Source organism: Callorhinchus milii, unplaced genomic scaffold (genome assembly GCF_018977255.1).
Source record: "Callorhinchus milii isolate IMCB2004 unplaced genomic scaffold, IMCB_Cmil_1.0 Scaffold1, whole genome shotgun sequence".
NCBI lineage: Eukaryota > Metazoa > Chordata > Chondrichthyes > Chimaeriformes > Callorhinchidae > Callorhinchus > Callorhinchus milii.
This window is the reverse complement of record NW_024704742.1, coordinates 121,577,707-121,595,603: the sequence shown is the minus strand read 5'-3', so window position 1 is coordinate 121,595,603 and position 17,897 is coordinate 121,577,707. Positions and strand designations below refer to the sequence as shown.

General features: G+C 39.5%; 1 protein-coding gene and 1 non-coding gene across 5 annotated transcripts; both read right to left on the bottom strand.

Annotated features, from left to right (window-relative positions):
- Positions 1-444: 444 nt before the first annotated feature.
- ercc8 (excision repair cross-complementation group 8) lies at positions 445-17,883 on the bottom strand. Of its 4 annotated transcripts, none has more exons than XM_007892147.2 (12): positions 17,549-17,883; positions 16,227-16,322; positions 14,653-14,754; positions 14,436-14,559; positions 13,461-13,542; positions 12,699-12,767; positions 11,440-11,506; positions 9,969-10,072; positions 8,558-8,682; positions 6,907-7,104; positions 4,971-5,060; positions 445-1,631 (listed from the first exon to the last, which is right to left on the bottom strand). In XM_007892147.2, exons 1-12 carry the CDS (start codon positions 17,623-17,625, stop codon positions 1,563-1,565), a joined length of 1,203 nt encoding a protein of 400 aa, XP_007890338.1. In that variant the 5' UTR covers positions 17,626-17,883; the 3' UTR covers positions 445-1,562. The 4 variants fall into 4 exon arrangements, with proteins under 4 accessions (XP_007890338.1, XP_007890342.1, XP_007890340.1 ...); XM_007892151.2 differs by lacking the exon at positions 17,549-17,883 and adding an exon at positions 17,100-17,225; XM_007892149.2 differs by lacking the exon at positions 17,549-17,883 and adding an exon at positions 16,756-17,077.
- On the bottom strand, positions 9,025-9,099 carry trnam-cau. Its single transcript has one exon. It is a non-coding gene; the product is annotated as a tRNA-Met (tRNA).
- Positions 17,884-17,897: the final 14 nt, after the last annotated feature.

Genomic DNA, 17,897 nt, shown 5'->3' with positions numbered 1-17,897 from the left:
GTGGTGGTCTTGGTCATCCTGTTCTTGTGTCAAGCAGGTCCATATTCCTCTAAGGCACTGTTGATGACAGAACAGCCAGCTTGGCTTAGGGGAAGGGATTCTTCCCACTTGGCTCCTGTTAACCTCATAGCTGGACAAACAACTAGAAGCTTGCCAGGCTTGTAGAGGAGGAGGGGAGGGGGTAGCGGTAGCAAGGGCAGATATGGCAGAGTGGATCCCCCTTGAATATCAAATGTTCTACTTTTTGTGTAAGTGGTTGTGTTAAAACTGTTGTATTTGCCAAATCAGTGTTCAGCCAAAAGACCCTTTGTGGTGTTATTTCATGTGGGTTTGGCCACATATATATGTGAGAGAGAATAGAGGGATATGGGCAAAGGAGTAGCAGGAGTGAAGGCTTGTGTAGAGCATAAACATTGTCATGGACGAGATGGATCAATTGACTGGTTATTGTGCAATAACATTTTATGCAATTGCATATGCACACACAATAATAAGCTTGCAGAACTACAAAAAAAATGCAACAGAAAGCAGTAAACTGAACTAAAGCTGGAAGGAAACAAGTTAGTCAGGAAAGTCAAATAATGGTCTGGAGTGTGATATTCTTAACTTGGGCATTCCATGATAAACAAATCTTTTAATGCATTGAAATCCTTTCCACCATTTGAACTGAAAGCTGTAAAATGAAAAAACATTCCTGTGATTTAAACTGCAAGGTAGATGTGTGTACATATTGCTTTATTGAGACAAAAATGATATGAAAAAAAGTGATACATTAAAAAATAAATCCCCTCTCTCAAAGTTTCTCCATTTCTCTCCTGAAGGTATTAACTCATGCTGTGGTATGGTTTCATGAGCTCCAGCCACATTCCAGCAAATTTCTTCATTGGTGACACAGACAGTCAGTACTTGCAGGATATTTGATTGTGGGCTAATTAAAATTGAACAAGATAACCTTCACCAGCTGTGCACAAAAGCTAACTTTCCAGAAAGGGGTCATACAACTGTGTTCAGGGTTGGGAACCTGGTCTGATTTGTCCCTCTATAACCCAGGACCACTGAGGGCAATTGTGCAGTCCAGTCACCAAACAGCCTAAGAACAGCCATCTCTGTACAGTTACACACTACCAATGAACTTACCAACGGAATCATTGGAGTAGTCAGGAGTAAGACTAATTATCAATTCACATAAATAAGATGGAAAACAGGCCCAATCCTTTTAATATAAATCTTAAACATTATGGTCTTTGTTACGAGTTGACGTTTCTAAATATTCTTGACTTAAGAACTCATGATTCTTTTTTTAAAAAAAGGGGTTAAATCAAACAATTAAACCAGTGTGACATACTAATTCTTTTACACTAAATATTGACTAAAAAAAATCAGTAATTTATAGCTATTTTACATTTTTAATTAAAGTACCACAGATGCTTCATCTCAGCGATAATGTAGAGCTGAATAGAGAAGCCAGACCACTTGAAGCTGTAGTTAAGGCTCCTGGGAATGTCTATCGAGCTCTGGGCATCTATTTTAAACGGGTTTCCTCTGACAGAGGAACGTGGAAGTCAGTTCTCCTCCTCACTGCTGCTCCATTCATCCTGGAAAGCACGATTCACAGAAGTGCTCACTCCAGACTGCAACACAAGAGAAAAAAGCATACTATATTATTACTCTATATTGGTAAGTTGGTGTCAGCCTGGCTCAGTTGGTACAACTCTCGCCTCTGAGTTCAGAAGGTTGTGGGTTCAAGCCCCACATCAGCTCTTTGAACTCACAATCTAGATTGACACTGCAATATAGTACTAATGGACCGTGCATTATTGGACATGCCATCCTTTGGATCAGAGGTTAAACGAAGGCTCCATCTGCCTGTTGGATGTTAAAGACCCCATAGTAACTAATTGCAAAGAGAAGGGAGTTTCTCCCAATTCCCGGCCACCAGTCCCCCAGATCAATTCACCCCAGTCCTCCCCAGCATCCACTGTGTACCTGTCTAACAGCAGATCGATTCCAAGTTCCTCACTGCCCTAACACTGCCTCCATTTATCTGATTTTTTCCAACCCCACCCTTCTGCTCGCCACTCCACTGACTAACTCAGGCTCACTGCATATTTCCCAAACACCATTGTTGGCCAAGCCTTCAGATCCTACACCCCTAAGCTCTGAAACTCCCTCCTTCTATCCCTACATCTCCCTAATATGTCTTTAAGTCCGACCTAAATCCTACCTCTTCAGACACACCGTTGGCCACTTCTCCCTCCCTTGCTCTGTATCCGACCCTGACCTAGTAATGTACTACTAAATGCTACCCTACATGAAGGGTGCTATATAAATGCAAGTTGTTGTAAACAGCATTTGCTTCACAGCTGTGTGTGGGACGTTGCTGTGTGCAAATTGACTGCCGTGTTTACCTACACAAGTCACTACACTTTACAGTGACTTTGACATGTCCTCCTGATGTGGAAGTTCTGTAACAAATGCAAAGATTTTTTAAATATATAACATGTAATGTAGTTGTATATTCTTTTAGATTGTTATTTTGTTGGCATCCCTATTCTAAAATGAGAATTGTGATATGGAAACTAATTTAGTATTTACAAACCACGGCCCATAAATTCCATGCATGCCATCAGTGAAAGCCAGCGATTTCTCTACAATAAGTAGGAAGAGTTAGAGGGTGCCTATTTCTTTTGAGTTTGCTCCACTACAGCCTATCAGCTAGTTAAAGAACAACACTGATAAAGACACCAAATAGGAGATTGAAAGTCAGAAAAATTGAGCTTTAAAAACAATAAGTAAATGACTGAATATCAACATGAACACTCCCCCGATGGCCTAGTGGATAAAGGCCCTGCCCACCACTTCATCAGATAATACCAACCGGATGGTAGAAATTTTCCCTCAGTATAGTTTTGAGATTTTTTTCTCAGCATTTGAAAGTGCAAACTTTGGATAATTTTTACTTAAATTCAATCTTAATTTTCAAGATTCTTTTCAGAACTTAATTTTCAAGAACTTTTAAGAAAAACAGCTTGAAAAATAAGACTGAATTTAAGAATTTTCCACAATTTGCTCTCTCTCAAATGCTTAGAAAAAACAATGTTAAGTCTAAACTCAGATGAAATTCCCCCCCTGCAGAATAGATTTAAATTTTGGTCTGTGCTTTAATAAGTTAGCTGGTCTCTGTCAGGCAGTAAATACTAATCCTTGCATTTGATATAGCACCTTATGAAGTCTTCAAGACGTCTCAAAACGCTTCACGGAATAAACTTAAGTGAATTGACTGTATATTTTGTGGGCAAAACAAGACAGCCAATTGTGCACAGCAGTGTCCCACAAACAGTCGTTGGGTGTTATAATTCTCCCAAAACATGCACTTGAAGACAGCCAATTGCTGTCAAGCATAATGTTTGTGTATTTATAGGCAAACATGGCAGCATTAACAACTATAATAGTGTTACTGCAATATCGTTAAACAAGATCTTGACAAAGGGCAAACAAATCCAAAGCAAAGTCAATAGTCTATTTCCTTTATCGCTAGCTACAGGTGCAAATGAGTCACTGTAAACGAAAGTGAACTCTGTAAACCCAGGACACAAAAGTGACTTTTACAATTGTTTAAAACAGAGTTATTTTTGAGATCACAAGTAAGGGAACAATGCTAAATTCCACAGCCAGGCCTTCAATAAACAACCATGGATGCCATACCCAAAACGTAAACAGTGCTTTGATGTCACAACATAAATTACATATCACATGATTGGCAAATAAACTACTGATATGACTGAAAGAGAAATATGTTCCAAGTCATACTTGGAAACACAATTTTTTTAAGTTTGAACGTTACAGTGAATATATCAAACCCTACATAGCACAGTACTAAAAATCACATTAAATATTAGTAATTAAGGTCCAATAATCTTATAAGAATTATCCTTTCATTTGGTATAGCACCTTTCACACTGGAAGGACACCCCAAAGTGGAGTAATTGTGTATTTGGAGCCAATTTGCGCACAGCAGTGTCCCACAAACAGCCATGAAGTGAATGACCAATTTTTTGGGGGGAGGTTGTTGGCCAGGACTACAGGCAAAACTTCCTTCTCTTTTCGAATAGTGCCATAAAATCTTTAATATTCCACCTGAACAGGCAGACAGGACCTTGGTTTAATGTCTCATCCAAAGGACAACACCTCCAACAATGCAAGGCCTTATGTGTAAAACTCTTAATAATATAAGCTTTTTTCCCCAACTCTTTCTACTTATGCTGCCACTTTCAAGGACTTATGTACCTGCACTCCCAAATCTCCCTTTGCTCCTCTGCACCTTGCAAGATACTGCCATTCAATATATATTCCCTTCTTTCATTTTTCTACCAAAATAAATCAACTCATATTTTGCTTTATTAAACTTTATCTGCCACTAATTTGCACATTGTGCTAATCTATTTAAATTCGCCTGCAGTCCCTTGTTATCCTCCTCATATTCACTGTGTCTTCTCGTGTGGTATCATCTGCAATGTCTGATACTATACCCCTATATATAAGTCAACATCATTAATACATATGGAAAAAGAGACCTCTGTGGCACACATTCCATGGTCGACAATAAAGACTGGTAAAACACATTACAGTTCTTGTAAAGAGAGGACATAAACTCAGAATTGTTATTGTAAAATTTAAGAGGGAGATTGGAACGCACTCTTTCTTTCAGAGTATTATCAGATTGTGGAATATTTTGTACACGTGGCAGATACCAGATCAACATTTAGGGAATTGGATACGCATTTGAAGCGGGAATGTAAATGAACGTTGAAAAGAGTGGATAATTGGGATTAGATTTGTTAGCTCTATTGGATGAGCTAGCACCATTTTAGGGTTGATGGTTTACATGCCCTTCTCCTAGGCTGCAGTTTCTGTAAGTTGATCAATATTGGTCTGTGATGACAATGCAGTGCATGATTTTCTCCTCTTACCCCTACAGGCTCCTCTTCTTCAACAACAATTCGACCAAGATCTGGGACCCATGATAAAATGTTCACATCACTGCCTCCACTATAGAGTTCCTGGAAAGAGCAAAACAAGAAATTAAAATAATTCCAACTAAGTTAGTGTTTGAATTTCACATTCAATACCCGTTTGAAACTCTTTTTATATGTTGATTTGTTTTTAGGACAACTTTCTTTTTCCCTTCTCTTCTAGCAACAGTGCACAAGGATGTTGGATCTCCAGCAGTCTCAGAGAGAGTAAGAAATCTGTATGTCTTCAGATGACACTCTACAGCTTATATTTATAGAGTACCTTTCAGTAGAATGAATATCTCAAAGCACTTAACACTTGATACCTAGGGAGGAACTGGGAAGAGATGTTAGGGCTATCAACCAAAAATATGGTCAAAAAGAGGGCTTTGAAGGCAAGGAGAGAGAATCGATAAATTTAGTTCAAAAACAATGAATTGGTAATCAGCAAACTGACAATGAAATGCTTTGATCCATGTGAAAACAAGTTCAAATTGCTTGTTAACTGGTTCAATGACCACTGCAAGTGGCTTTTTGGACATGATCAATCAGTCAGGGGGTGGTAAGTATCAGCAGACAGTCATCGATTGGGATTTCTCTAGGAGATTAAGGTCACATTAGTGATAACCACATCACATGCTACATCTTTCACTCATACAATGAAAGCAAAGAAATACAACAGCAAGGAGAACCAGAAAAGTACAGCAGAAAAAAGAGATTTATTAATCCTAAAATACATTAAGAATGAGTATGGAAACAGTTCCATTAACTCTACATTTATCCTGGTGTGTTGATATCCCCATATATATGGAAGAATATCCACAGGAATACTTACCAAACCTGTAAAAAAAAGTTATAATGACCAGATACGTAGGCTAACACAGCAGCCAAATTTGCACACAGCAATGTCCCACAAATAAGCATGACTGATTTTTTTTATGTTGGGAATTGGACACCAGGAAAACTCCCTATCCTTGTCAAATAGCACACAGGATTGTAAATGTCCATCTTAACAGGCAGAGGGAACCTCAGTTAATGTCTCATCCAAGGGACGGCACCTCCAACAATGCAGCACTCTCCCAGCAATGCACTAAGTGTCGGCCTAGACTATGAGCTTAAGGTCTGCGCACGCAGCTTCAACCCACAATCTTCTGAGGGTGCTCCTATCTTAACCGGGCTGATATACTTAGTCTCCTGGATATGCAATATTTCCTTTACTGTTTTAGCGGTTTAGGATTATTGCAAATATTGCAAAAGTATTTGTGTGATCTATCTAAAAAGGTATTAAATCAGAAAGCCATTTCTAAAACAACAGGGAAAGTGGAGGTGAAGTGCTGGGCAACAGAATGTCAAGTCAACCCTCTGTGGCAGTCTCAATAGTTCGATAATCTGCAATACTCCAGGGCATTGCTGACGACAGAACAGCCAGCCTGGCTCATGTTAATAAATAAACCGGACATGAAACGCAGACTACCTGAACAAACTGTGGGAAGCTTGCAAGATAGTGCGCTTAATGGCAAGTTGTGCGTTTTTAGCTGGTTAAACTTCAGCAGTACCTCAATACGCACTCTGTGGTCCTTAAACCTTGGCTCTTGCCAACAACCTCTCCTAAACTCTTTGGAATTCAGTAAGTATCCTTCCAGAGAGAGAATGGGCTTGCCTTCCAGACAGGAAAATGGGCATTGCTTTCTATATGTAGGTGGCATACACATGTGGAACTTTAAGTTTGGTTTTGATTCTCTAAAGCATGGTGATGGGTTTCCGATTGTGTCAGATACCAGGCTAATCAAAAGCAACGACAGAAGTACTCTTTCATCATTAAATCATTCCAAATTTCAGCTCAGCTGTTCTCTGCTAAGACAAACTATATACAGAGAAAGAATAAATGACTTACTTGGAAATCAGATTGGAAGATGCAGCAGTTTACAGAGTTATAATGGCCCCTGAGTTCAGTTAGTAGTTGTCCTGAGTAGATATCATAAACAGATATACAACTACCCACAGGAACAAAGGCAAAATCTGGGCTGCAGCCACTGGACACTGTAAACTGGAGGCTCTTTCGGCTTTCATTCCCCACTTTTCCGTAGTTCACCTGAAATCATCAAATGCCTATAATTACTTGTCAAAGGAATTCCATATCATGTCTTTTCTGAATTTATTTTTTCTAGTTTTTTTTAATTGTCTTGGAGCGATCTGATCCAGTTTGTTAAGTGAGTGATGCTATATTGCCTAAACGTGTGATCAGAATTATTGTTATTAAATAATTATTATTATCATCATCGCAGGTGAGGTTAGCTAACTCAGCACAGTTGAGAGATCAACATGGAACACTCCAGCTCTGAAACCCATGATTCAGTGCCATTATCTACTGAGTGGTCAGTGCAATACAGGAATGTCAGTCGTAGGAGTAAGTGATGTACTGGTGTTCTTATTAAAAATAAGTGGAGAAAATGGAGGATAAAAAGTGGAAAATAATAGAAAATTATAATTCAGGAATTGGAATAGTACTGACATTGAATTTTGGGAAAGTCTGCTCACTCATCAGATGGATGCCGGAGCAGTTGAACAAAACTGGGAAAAATGTAAATGTTTTGCTTCTTTAATTTAATGTGGATCCCAGAAGGATTAATTAGCTACAGAACAACTAACTGGAGGCTAGGCAAATTAGTTGATCAAACAGATCAAACATGACAAATGCTCACACATTTTTCTAATAACGCAGATTATTTTTTCATTTTCACATTTTAGACTGTAATTCAAGCCACATGGGTGAGTTGCCACCAAGCTTTCAAATACATTGGGTGGGTTTTGGTAAAACAATCTCTGAAGATAGCTGCCAAATAAGAGCATACACTGGTTCATTGTCTCCAGGGACTGGATTGGAAAAGTAACAAGAAAGCAACAATTAGTGTGAGACAATCACTTGAAAGTGGTCTAACTTATGCCATTACAACTGAGGTTAGAATAATGCCTGCAATAGCCCCGTCACATAGTTTAATGGCAAAATCGTGTTCACCTGCTCCTTACTTTATAGCGTTTACGTTACTAGGTAAATATAGCTGCAGTGCAGCCCCTTAGAAATGAACTTCAGTATTCGCTGATAATCCAGTTGCATTGTGGTCCCCATTCTATGTGTATGTGTGCAGCCAGCTCACTTTCTTCTATGTGCCAACCATCCTTTTGCTTTAAAACGACTGACTTCCGGATCATTAGGTTGCCGCTGATAGCACTTTCTGCTTCCTGAGCATGTGCAGAAAACAGAGAGTGATGTTGGCAGTGACTCATTGGCCACTTTTCTTTTAGAATGGGAGATGGTTAGCTGTCAGTATACACAGCCAAACCTGCTATTACACCTCGCTATAATCTGGCTGAGATTTTATGGAACCCAAACACTGTTATAATGAGGCTGCACTATATTAACCCAACTGTTTATTAAACAATTTAAACACCTCAACTATAACAATTTCTATGAGAACATTGCTTGCTATGCTTGCTCCTTGCCAAAAACAATTAGTTAAATGTTCAGTTACAAAAGCAGATAATACCAGCGTATTGACTCCTGTGGAACTATTCCAGAGTCTCATGCGATCATCTGTGCCAATAGTTAAAAGGTGCAGCCCATCACTGGTAAAGCAGAGTCCATTAACACGGCCATAATGGGCAGTATTTCCTGTCAATAAATAAATAAATATTAATTAATATTTCCCGAATCACTGTGGATAGAAGCTATGGTATTCCCTGTAACAGCTAGTATAATAAATCCTTTATGTTACAATACATGTGTCATCTTTTATGCTACAAAAACGGAATAAACATTATCAAAAAATACAAGATCAAGATATTTGTTCACTTTCAAGGCAAAGTTTCCCACAAACAGTCATGGATTGAGTGACCATTTTTTTTAAAAAAGGAATTATCACCCCAGGAAAAGTGATCCGCCGATCGACCAACAACCAGGTTCCTACTTACTGCTAGGTAAACAGAGGCGTGATGGAGTTAGGAAACTTGCCCACGTTTCTCCTTCCCGGGAATCAAACCCAGGTCTCTCGCTTATGAGGCGAGCGCTCTAACCACTGAGCTATAGGACTCCACTGACATCTTGCATCGCAGAGCCCTCCCACCCTATCCTGTGGCTGGTGTGGACGCTCAGCGGAGGTTGAGCACACATATGTTCAGATACATCGCAGAGGCTTCTGCTCTATTGGAGGGCCATGCTATAATAAACGTATACTTAATTTAAACAAATTTTAACAAATAAGCTGACAGCTCTGGGACCATGGCTGTTCGTCACACTAACAGTTGCTCGCTATGTGCGTGTTGATGTATATATACATGCTCACAATGCTCCCTGGACCTTTGCCCAACTTGTCATATCTGATAACTTGTTACTTCACTTTCACTTCAGAAGGAAGTCTCTTCACAAAAGTCACTATAAAGTGTGGTGACTGTGTACTTTGAGGATGAATGCAAGAATGCAGGTCACCCAGCACTAGTGTGGACCGTCAGCCTAGACAATGTGAGTTCAAAGTCCTGACATGATACTTGAACCTACAAATATCTGACAGAAGCAGGAGTGCTACCAACTGAGCCAGGCTGACACACAAAGAAAGTAAGAATAATTCATCCGAGGCGCTTTTTGTGTGAGAATTAATAGCCAGTACTAATGGATCACAAACAGAGGCTTATGTCAATAGCCTGTCATGTGACACAGACAGCAAAACAACAACAAGATTGCATTTATAGAGCGCCTTTCACATCGGGAGGACGTCCCAAGGCGCTGGACAGTTGGGTCGGGACCCGAGCAAGAGGGGAAATGGTCAGGGTGAGGGGAGGGAAGGGAGGGAGCGAGGAGGGGGAAGAGAGTTGAGGGGGGAGGTGAATGCATGGTTGAAGAGAAAAAGACATGAGAAAATAAATAAAATACCTGACAAGCAAAAATAAAGGGGTGGTTATTACCTGCCTCTGAAGAAGACTTGGCAGTTTCACCATTGTGCTGATCAAGTACAATTACACTTCCCGCAGCTTGACGTACGTCCCAGAATCTAACTTTACTGTCAGCACTAAGAAACATTTGATAGAAAAACATATTTGAGAAATAATAATAATAATAATCCTTGCATTTGATATAGCGCTTTTCACGTTGGGAGGACGTCCCAAAGCGCTTCACAGAACACACTGTAAAGTGAATTGACTGTATATATTTGTGGGCGAACGCGGCAGCCAATTGCGCACAGCAATGTCCCACAAACAGTCGTGGATTGAAAAAGACCAATTTATTATTGTTTTTGGTTTTGGAGGGATTATTATTAGGCTCTGTGTGGAGTAAGGAAACTTGCCCAAGGTTTCGCCCTGCCTGGAATTGAACTCAGGTCTCTCGCTTGCAAAGCGAGTGCTCTAACCACTGAGCTACAGGACTCCACAGACGGAAGCGATTACTTTTCCCAACTCTTGAAAGTTGGATCCTTTTTTCCCCTTCCACTGGGTACAGTTAGCCTTGACAGTGAGGGTTGACAGGCTATTCAACCTTTGTCACATCATGGCCAAGCCGATTCTTTTGAGCTGATTCCGTCCTAAACCCAGATCAATATCTGTCCACTTTCCAGCAAGGGCACTGGAGTGTGATCAGGATAGGGATATAGCTAACATAGTCAAATTATTTGTGATAAATAGTAGAAATGTGTAGTTTTACTGTTTAAAAAAAAACTTTCACGAATGCCTTATGGGGTTACTTCTCCTACCAAAACTACCTGTGCAAGAATGGAACTGCCCAGGGTAAAGTTATTGTTACTTGTTCATGAAGAGATTTAATAAGTCAATGGCACTGAATAATAATCTTTGCATTTGATATAGTGCCTTATCACGTATCCTCGAGATGTCTCAAAGCGCTTCACAGAATATACTGTAAAATGAATTGACTGTATATTTTGTGGACAAAACGAGGCAGCGAATTACGCACAGCAGTGTCCCACAAACAGTCATTGATTGAGTGACTAATTTTTTTTTAAGGAATTATTCCCCCCCCCAGAAAAGCAATCTGCCAATCGACTGACAACCGGGTTCCTATTTTCCTACTTACTGCTAGGTAAGCAGAGGCTGTGGAGTAGGGAAACTTGCCCAAGTTTTGCCCTGCCAAGAATCAAACTCAGGTCTCTCCCTTGCGAGGCAAATGCTCTAACCACTGAGCTATAGGACTCCATGTCGAGACAAATTTTTTTTTTCAGGGTGAGGTGATGGCAGTTTAGAGGGAAAGAACGCACTGCATTCATGGGAGGAATATTTGCAGGAAAGCCCAATTTTATACAACATAAAGGCACATGTCGCCTAGTTTTAAAAGTGTCCAATTACTTAATTAATAGTGACCTTATAAGTCACTTTACCAAACCTGTATTTCTACCTTAAAACATGCATTTTTTTTAAAATCAATTACCTTGCTGTTACTAAGATATGTTCATGACGTGGTGACCATTTCACTGATAACACCTCACCTTTATGACCTAAAAAGGAGGAAATATCCGTATTAGGAAGTACAAAGAATGTAAATGATTATAAAATACAAAAATAAATTACTACAAGGGGCTGACAAAATCTTTGTTTTTCATCAATGTGTGAGCCTGATCTGGCTCAGTTGGCAACATTCTCAAGTTTGAGTTAGAAGCTTGTTCAAGTGGTCATTCACTTCATGGCTGTTTGAAGGACATTGCTATGTGCAAATTGGCTGCCCTTTTTGCCTACAATTACAGTCAATACACTTTATAGTAAGTGCTTAGTGATGTTTTGATGTTGTGATAAGGCACTATTCTATTATTTATTATTATAGTCTTAAGCAGAATATATCATGAGCAATAGAAATATACATTCTGCGTGGCATTCAACTATGATTTTTTTTAAATAGGAGTTCCCACCTCCCCTTACACCCAGATTTGGACTTTTCCTACATTGAAAGTCAATACAATATTTACTTTACAAAATAAAGTTTAGCATTTGTAGATCAGGTTTAACATAACATAATGTAAACCTGTAAAGCTTTATAGTGAAAAAAATGCTTAAAGAAAGGATAGCACTTCAACTTTTCTCGTACTATTCCAGCAGCAGATTCCCCAAATCAAAAAGATTTCCTAAAAGCTGCAAAAAGGGCACATAATTCAAAGATTTTACACAAATTACTTTTAGTCATGAACTTTTTTTAAAAAAATTGGCCTTGGCATCTCTTGCATCTGGGCTGTCTTTGCTTTTCCCGAGTGTATACTGTACTTACAATAACTCTTTTGATACGGTGCGCACCGAAGCTTCTCATTATCACAGTGGTTGTGTTGTTTAATGAAATAACTTGAAGAAATTACATTTTTATAAAGCCTATCAATTCAAATATTTCAAAACACGTCACCTGCAACCATGGCACTAATGACCAAATAACTGGAAGGATTTTTGATACATCAAATTTTTTCAGATTAATTTGTGAAATTATCATCTGAAAGAAAATGTCTCCAACAATGCAGCGCTCCTCCCCTACTACCCTTGAGAGTCAGCCAAGGCTATGAGCTCAAGTCCTGATGAGCGATACAAACCCAAAGCCTGAGAATACTACCAACTGAGCCAAGCTGATACAATATAATTGATTTGTATAAAGAGAATTAATTTTAAATCATTTTCATTTGAGTATTGTCGGGGCTTCTAGAGAGAGCTTACCCTGTAAAATGTGGGTGAAGGATCCAGACTTAAGATCACAAAGCTGCACTTTGGGATTCTTGGTACCAACTGAAACAAAGAGATCTGTTTACAAAGGAATCATCACATTTTAACAATTGCTGCATAAAGTATTAAAAATGAGAAACACTAAATAACAGCTAGAAATGTTTGCATATTAATCAATCAACACAGCAATTTTATTTCTACATCTCAAATACTACAACATGCATTTTATCATAATTCTTCAAAATAGCACTGTAGAAAATTAATGTTGTACCATCAACATGGATGAGAACACTTAATGTTCCCTTGTGGAACGTGGCTTAAATAACCCATGCAATGTTATGGCTTTGCAGATGGTAACAGCCTTCTATTGTTTGGTTCAACCAGCCATTCTTTGTGCATTAACAGCAGTCAGTCAGTGAGCTATTCAACCAACAGAATCAGAAGCAGGAACCTTGAATGATTTTACTGTTCCATACCCAAGGGACCTTCATACCTTCATAGCCTACAATTCAATTCCACATTTACCATTATAAGTTCACAATTGGTCATACGAACATCATTACCCATACTTGATAATAATTTAGGATATAATACGTCAAAATGGTAACCTCAGATTTCAAAAGGTTAAAACTGCAGCAGAACAATGAGTGTTTGAGTTAAAAAAGATAAATCTTCTACTAGAATTTTTTTTGATAAATATTTAACATTACACATTTGGCAGTTCCAGCATACAAAGCTGTAAGTTGTTATACGAACCAGCTATTAGACAATGCTTGGTTGCAATTGGTGACATATGATGACAGTAGACGGTTCCTTCAAACGTGAACACTTCAGCAGGCTATGTAATAAAATAAAATTACCAGTGTGAAACAAGCATTTGGTGAACTCCTTTCAGCAAATGTTATGTTATGTTAGCACGGAATCCCATACACATCACATCAGCTCACTAAATCTTGATTTTGATCCAAGATCACTTCAGTCATCCTCCTCAAACTTGCCCCTCCAGCTTGACCTCCCCACTCAGTCTCACTAAAGCACTTTGAGATGTTCTCCAAATATGAAAGACTATACAAATGTGAACTGTTGTTACTGTTGATCTTGAAAAAATCAACGTAACGTACTTTAATTTGTCTGCAGAAAATATGGTTTACATACTCCAGCAGTGACGTAAAATTATTTTTAAAAATTACATTTGATATAGTGCCTTTCAATTGTTGAAACATCTCAAAGCACTTCACAGCATCTGCTGTAAAGTGTAATGACTATTTTGGAAGCAAATGTAGCAAAAGCAGTCTCTCACAAACAGCCATGAAATGAATGACCAGACTTATTTGGGGGATTGATGGCCAGAGAAACGCCCGTCTCTTTTTGCCATGGGATCTCCAACATCCACCTGAATTGGCAGATGGGACCTCAGTTTATATCTCATTGCAGGACAGCACCTCCAACAATGCAGCACACCCCCAGCACTGCATTGGAGTGTCAGCTATGTGAATTCAAATTCCCAATGTGGAGCTTAAACCCACAACCTTGACCTTTTCTGGCAAATTACTGGATCTCAGTGCTACTAAATTTGGGAGATGATTAAAAAATAAAAAGCTGAACTTTGTATTGTTTACCACAGAAAACTTTCAGCTTTAAAAAATTAAGTGATCCTGTCCAACATTGAGTAATTGTTTGCATTTCCACCACATAAGAATCATATATTTTCTACATAAACACTAAACTTACCAAAAGGCTATTTGTATCCCAGATTTTTAGTGTTTTATCAAATGAGCTTGAAGTAAACATGCCAGTGTCACAGGGGTACCACTGAACAGTCTCCACACTGAATTTGTGTGAGTGCTGATGAGACCTTTTGAAGAAAAGATATCATTTTTAGTAACTAGCTAGATTTTGAATTAGGCATTACTTGGTGTCTTAATAAATTAATCAAATGGATTCCTACCTGCCCACTGTACAGATTGCCTTACAGGTATACTGCGGCTTCCTACTGATGTTCTCCAGGTCATAGATTACAATGACACCATCTGACCCACCAGAAAGCATGCTAAAGGAAGAATTAATAAGGTTTAGTGCAATACACAAAGTAAAACTGGAGCAAAAAAGTAGAACTTGCACTATAAAGCTTCAAATAAATTATAGTGTTTCCATTAAAAGGACAAAATAAGATTACTTTGCCCATCTTAAATTGAAGTTCATTTTCTAGACCTGGATTTTGTATAAAGGTTCATCTGCACCTTGGCACAGCACTAAAGCAGCTTGATATAATTCATGGCTTTGTGGCCACATTAAGAACTTAATTTCCTCCTTTCTTAAACCCCCCCCCCCCAAAATCAATTCAAACATTTAAGAGTTCTTGCTTTTCTAAGATTACAAAATGAGCTGTTAAGTCTATTTACCTTTCATTGAGAAAATTGTGTATAGCGGACTGTGAACATTTTGTAGAAATATATGATTGAACATTTTAACAATAAAGAAATCTGAGCAATGCTTTGGAATTATAACCAGAAAATGCCTGCGTTGCTAATATTTTTATGTATAATTGTCTACCATTGTTATTTCAGAGCAACGTGGAGTCTTCCTCCTGGTTATTCTGTTTTATATTCCCTCACAATCCAAATTTACCCCCAAATTTAAATGATGTGGCTGCTCTCTTCAGTGCTATTTATGGCACACTGGTGACATGGGTTAGTTGACACTTTTGCCAATAATGTTGATTTTCATTTCCAATCATTTATTTTTGGTAAAGCCTTCAGAAAGTGTATTTTATCGTTAAAAGCACTTATGTAAATATAAATTATTATTTTGTGAAATTTCATAAAAGCTATAATTGTACTCAAATTCTCCTTGCAGCCGCGGTCTTGAATGGTAGCAGCCTAGACTGTTGGAGGTGCCTTCCTTTGGATGAAATGTTAGAAGGGTCTATCTACCTGTTGAACTGGGCATTAAAAATTCTTGATTTGATATAGCACCTTATCACAACATTGAAATGTCTCAAAGTGCTTTACGTTAGCACTTTAGGAATTATTGTAAAATGTAGTTACTGTGCGTTTGTGTGTGAATACAGCAGCCAATTTGTGCACAACAATGTCCCATAAACAGCCAGTAGGTGAATGAGCAATGTTGTCTGGGGTATTGTTGGCCAGGACACCCATCTCTTTTTAAATATTGCATGGGATCTTGTCTTCCTGAACAGTCAATGCTATGATTCAATTGGTGCCCTGGCCAACAATTCTCCAGATAAATTGGAGAATTCATAGCTGTTTGCAGGACACGCTTGTGGCTATTACACTTACGTACAAATACAGTCACCATATTTTCCAACTATTTTCTGTGAAGCACTTGGGAGATGTTTTATTGTTAAAGGAGCTTTGTGAAATGAAAGTTTTTTTTGTTATTTTACTTTAAAAATTATTTTAAAATTAGAAAAGCGCACAAAATAGTCTGCATTTTAAACCTGAATTTCATCTGTCACTGTAGGTTTTGTCAAACAGAGTGTAAACCACACACTGTACTTACTATTTTCCCTCAATAGGGTCGATATCAATAGTGTTAACGCCACTTCCATGGATTCTCTGCACATCCCGATCTTTATTTAACTCCAGATTTAAAACCCTTGATACAAAAGATAGAAGCATATTTATTCTCAGACAAAATTAGCTACTAACATTTTTTCTTAAATTCATAAAAATAGCTTTAGTCTAATAAAAATATTGGTCTAAGGCCAATTTTAATGGTCTTACCAATTCTTCATGAAAGTTTTCAAATTACTCTACCCATAACGCTGGCTAAACAAACTTCCAATATATTTTGCAAAGTACTCTAATAATGTTTCTGAAACTATATGGAGTAGGATAATATTACAGATCTGATTAGGATTCTAGTTTTGAGAATGACAGAGACATATTGATTTCCAATTACATAAACATATGAACCAAAATGCAAACAAAAGATCATGCACACGATACATGATCAATTTCAACATCCTCACCCTCACCTACAAACCCTTCATGCCCTAGTACCCCTCAATCTCTGTGATCTTTCCTACCCCGCTCTTCGGCTTGAACCCCTCTACTTGTGAAACGCGGCTCTGCCATGGCTCCTCCGAGTCACCAACATTGGCTCCTCTGTATCTGCCTTTAAATAACACCTAAAGAACTCTTCTTCCTCTTCCTCATGTCTGATGCCGTCTCTGTGAAACGCTCCTGACTGTTATCCTACACGAAAGGTGTTATATCAATGCAAGTTGTTGCTGTGGTAATCTTGCACTCCTCCAGTTTCCTGAGTACTCCCCCAGAATTCAGCATAATCCCAACAGATTTCCGGGATAAGCCTCCCTCCTTGCTCCCCTCGGTTTCTTGGATACCAGCTCAGTTTCCAGGATTACCACACCTTCCCGTAAGTTTCCGGGATTTTGTTTGGCCATTCGAGTGTCTTGGCACCAGCAGAAAACCATGACTTATGCTCAAGAGTATCCAAGCGGAACGGAGAGTGCCACGCAGCCCACCCTCCACGTGGAAATTCTGGAGATGCTCATTGGGACGCTTCGCCCTCAAAATTAATTCCGGAGAGCAGTGCTGTCATCAGCAGCGCCCTGGAATACTGCGGCCTCGCCCGGCTCGGGAACCAGACCCCCCCCCCCAGAGACCGTCACCGAGGGCTGACTCGATTCCTTAGCCAAACATGTCACCTCGGAGCCAATTCAGCATCAAAGAGACCCCACCCCGGGCCAGGAGGACAGTCATTGGTTGGTCATCTGACATCCAGGTTTCCAGCATGAACCCCCCCCCCCCACTCCTTGCTCTCGCGGTTGCCAGGGTCCGGGCGCGGGTCGCACTCACCTCCTGGTGGACTCGGCTCGTCTCAGTGTCAGCGGCTCATTGAAGCCGCCCTGACGAGCCGACAAGAGACCGAGCATCGCCTGGAGCCCGGGCGTCGGCCTCCCACATCCGCCGCGCCGCACGTCTCTCTCTCTCTCTCTCTCTGCCCCAGAGATTTTAAAAGATGCGCTCCCTCTCCCCCCCTCCCCCGAAAAAAACAATCACACAAAGAGAACAACGTCAAACCCCCGCACCCAAATACATCCTAATAACGGACTGGCTCCCGCCGCGCGCCGTTTACATGACAACGGGACCCGCCGGCGCTAGGCGCCGCCATGTTGGGAGGTGAGGGGTCACCGCCAAGAAGCGC

Excerpts from the sequence above, each read along its gene's own strand:
- ercc8 (XM_007892147.2), bottom strand. The coding sequence starts at position 17,625 with ATGCTCGGTCTCTTGTCGGCTCGTCAGGGCGGCTTCAATGAGCCGCTG. Across the intron at positions 14,560-14,652 it reads GCAATCTGTACAGTGGGCAG|GTCTCATCAGCACTCACACA; the intron begins GTAGGAATCCAT and ends TTTCTTCAAAAG. Across the intron at positions 11,507-12,698 it reads CTTCACCCACATTTTACAGG|GTCATAAAGGTGAGGTGTTA; the intron begins GTAAGCTCTCTC and ends CCTCCTTTTTAG.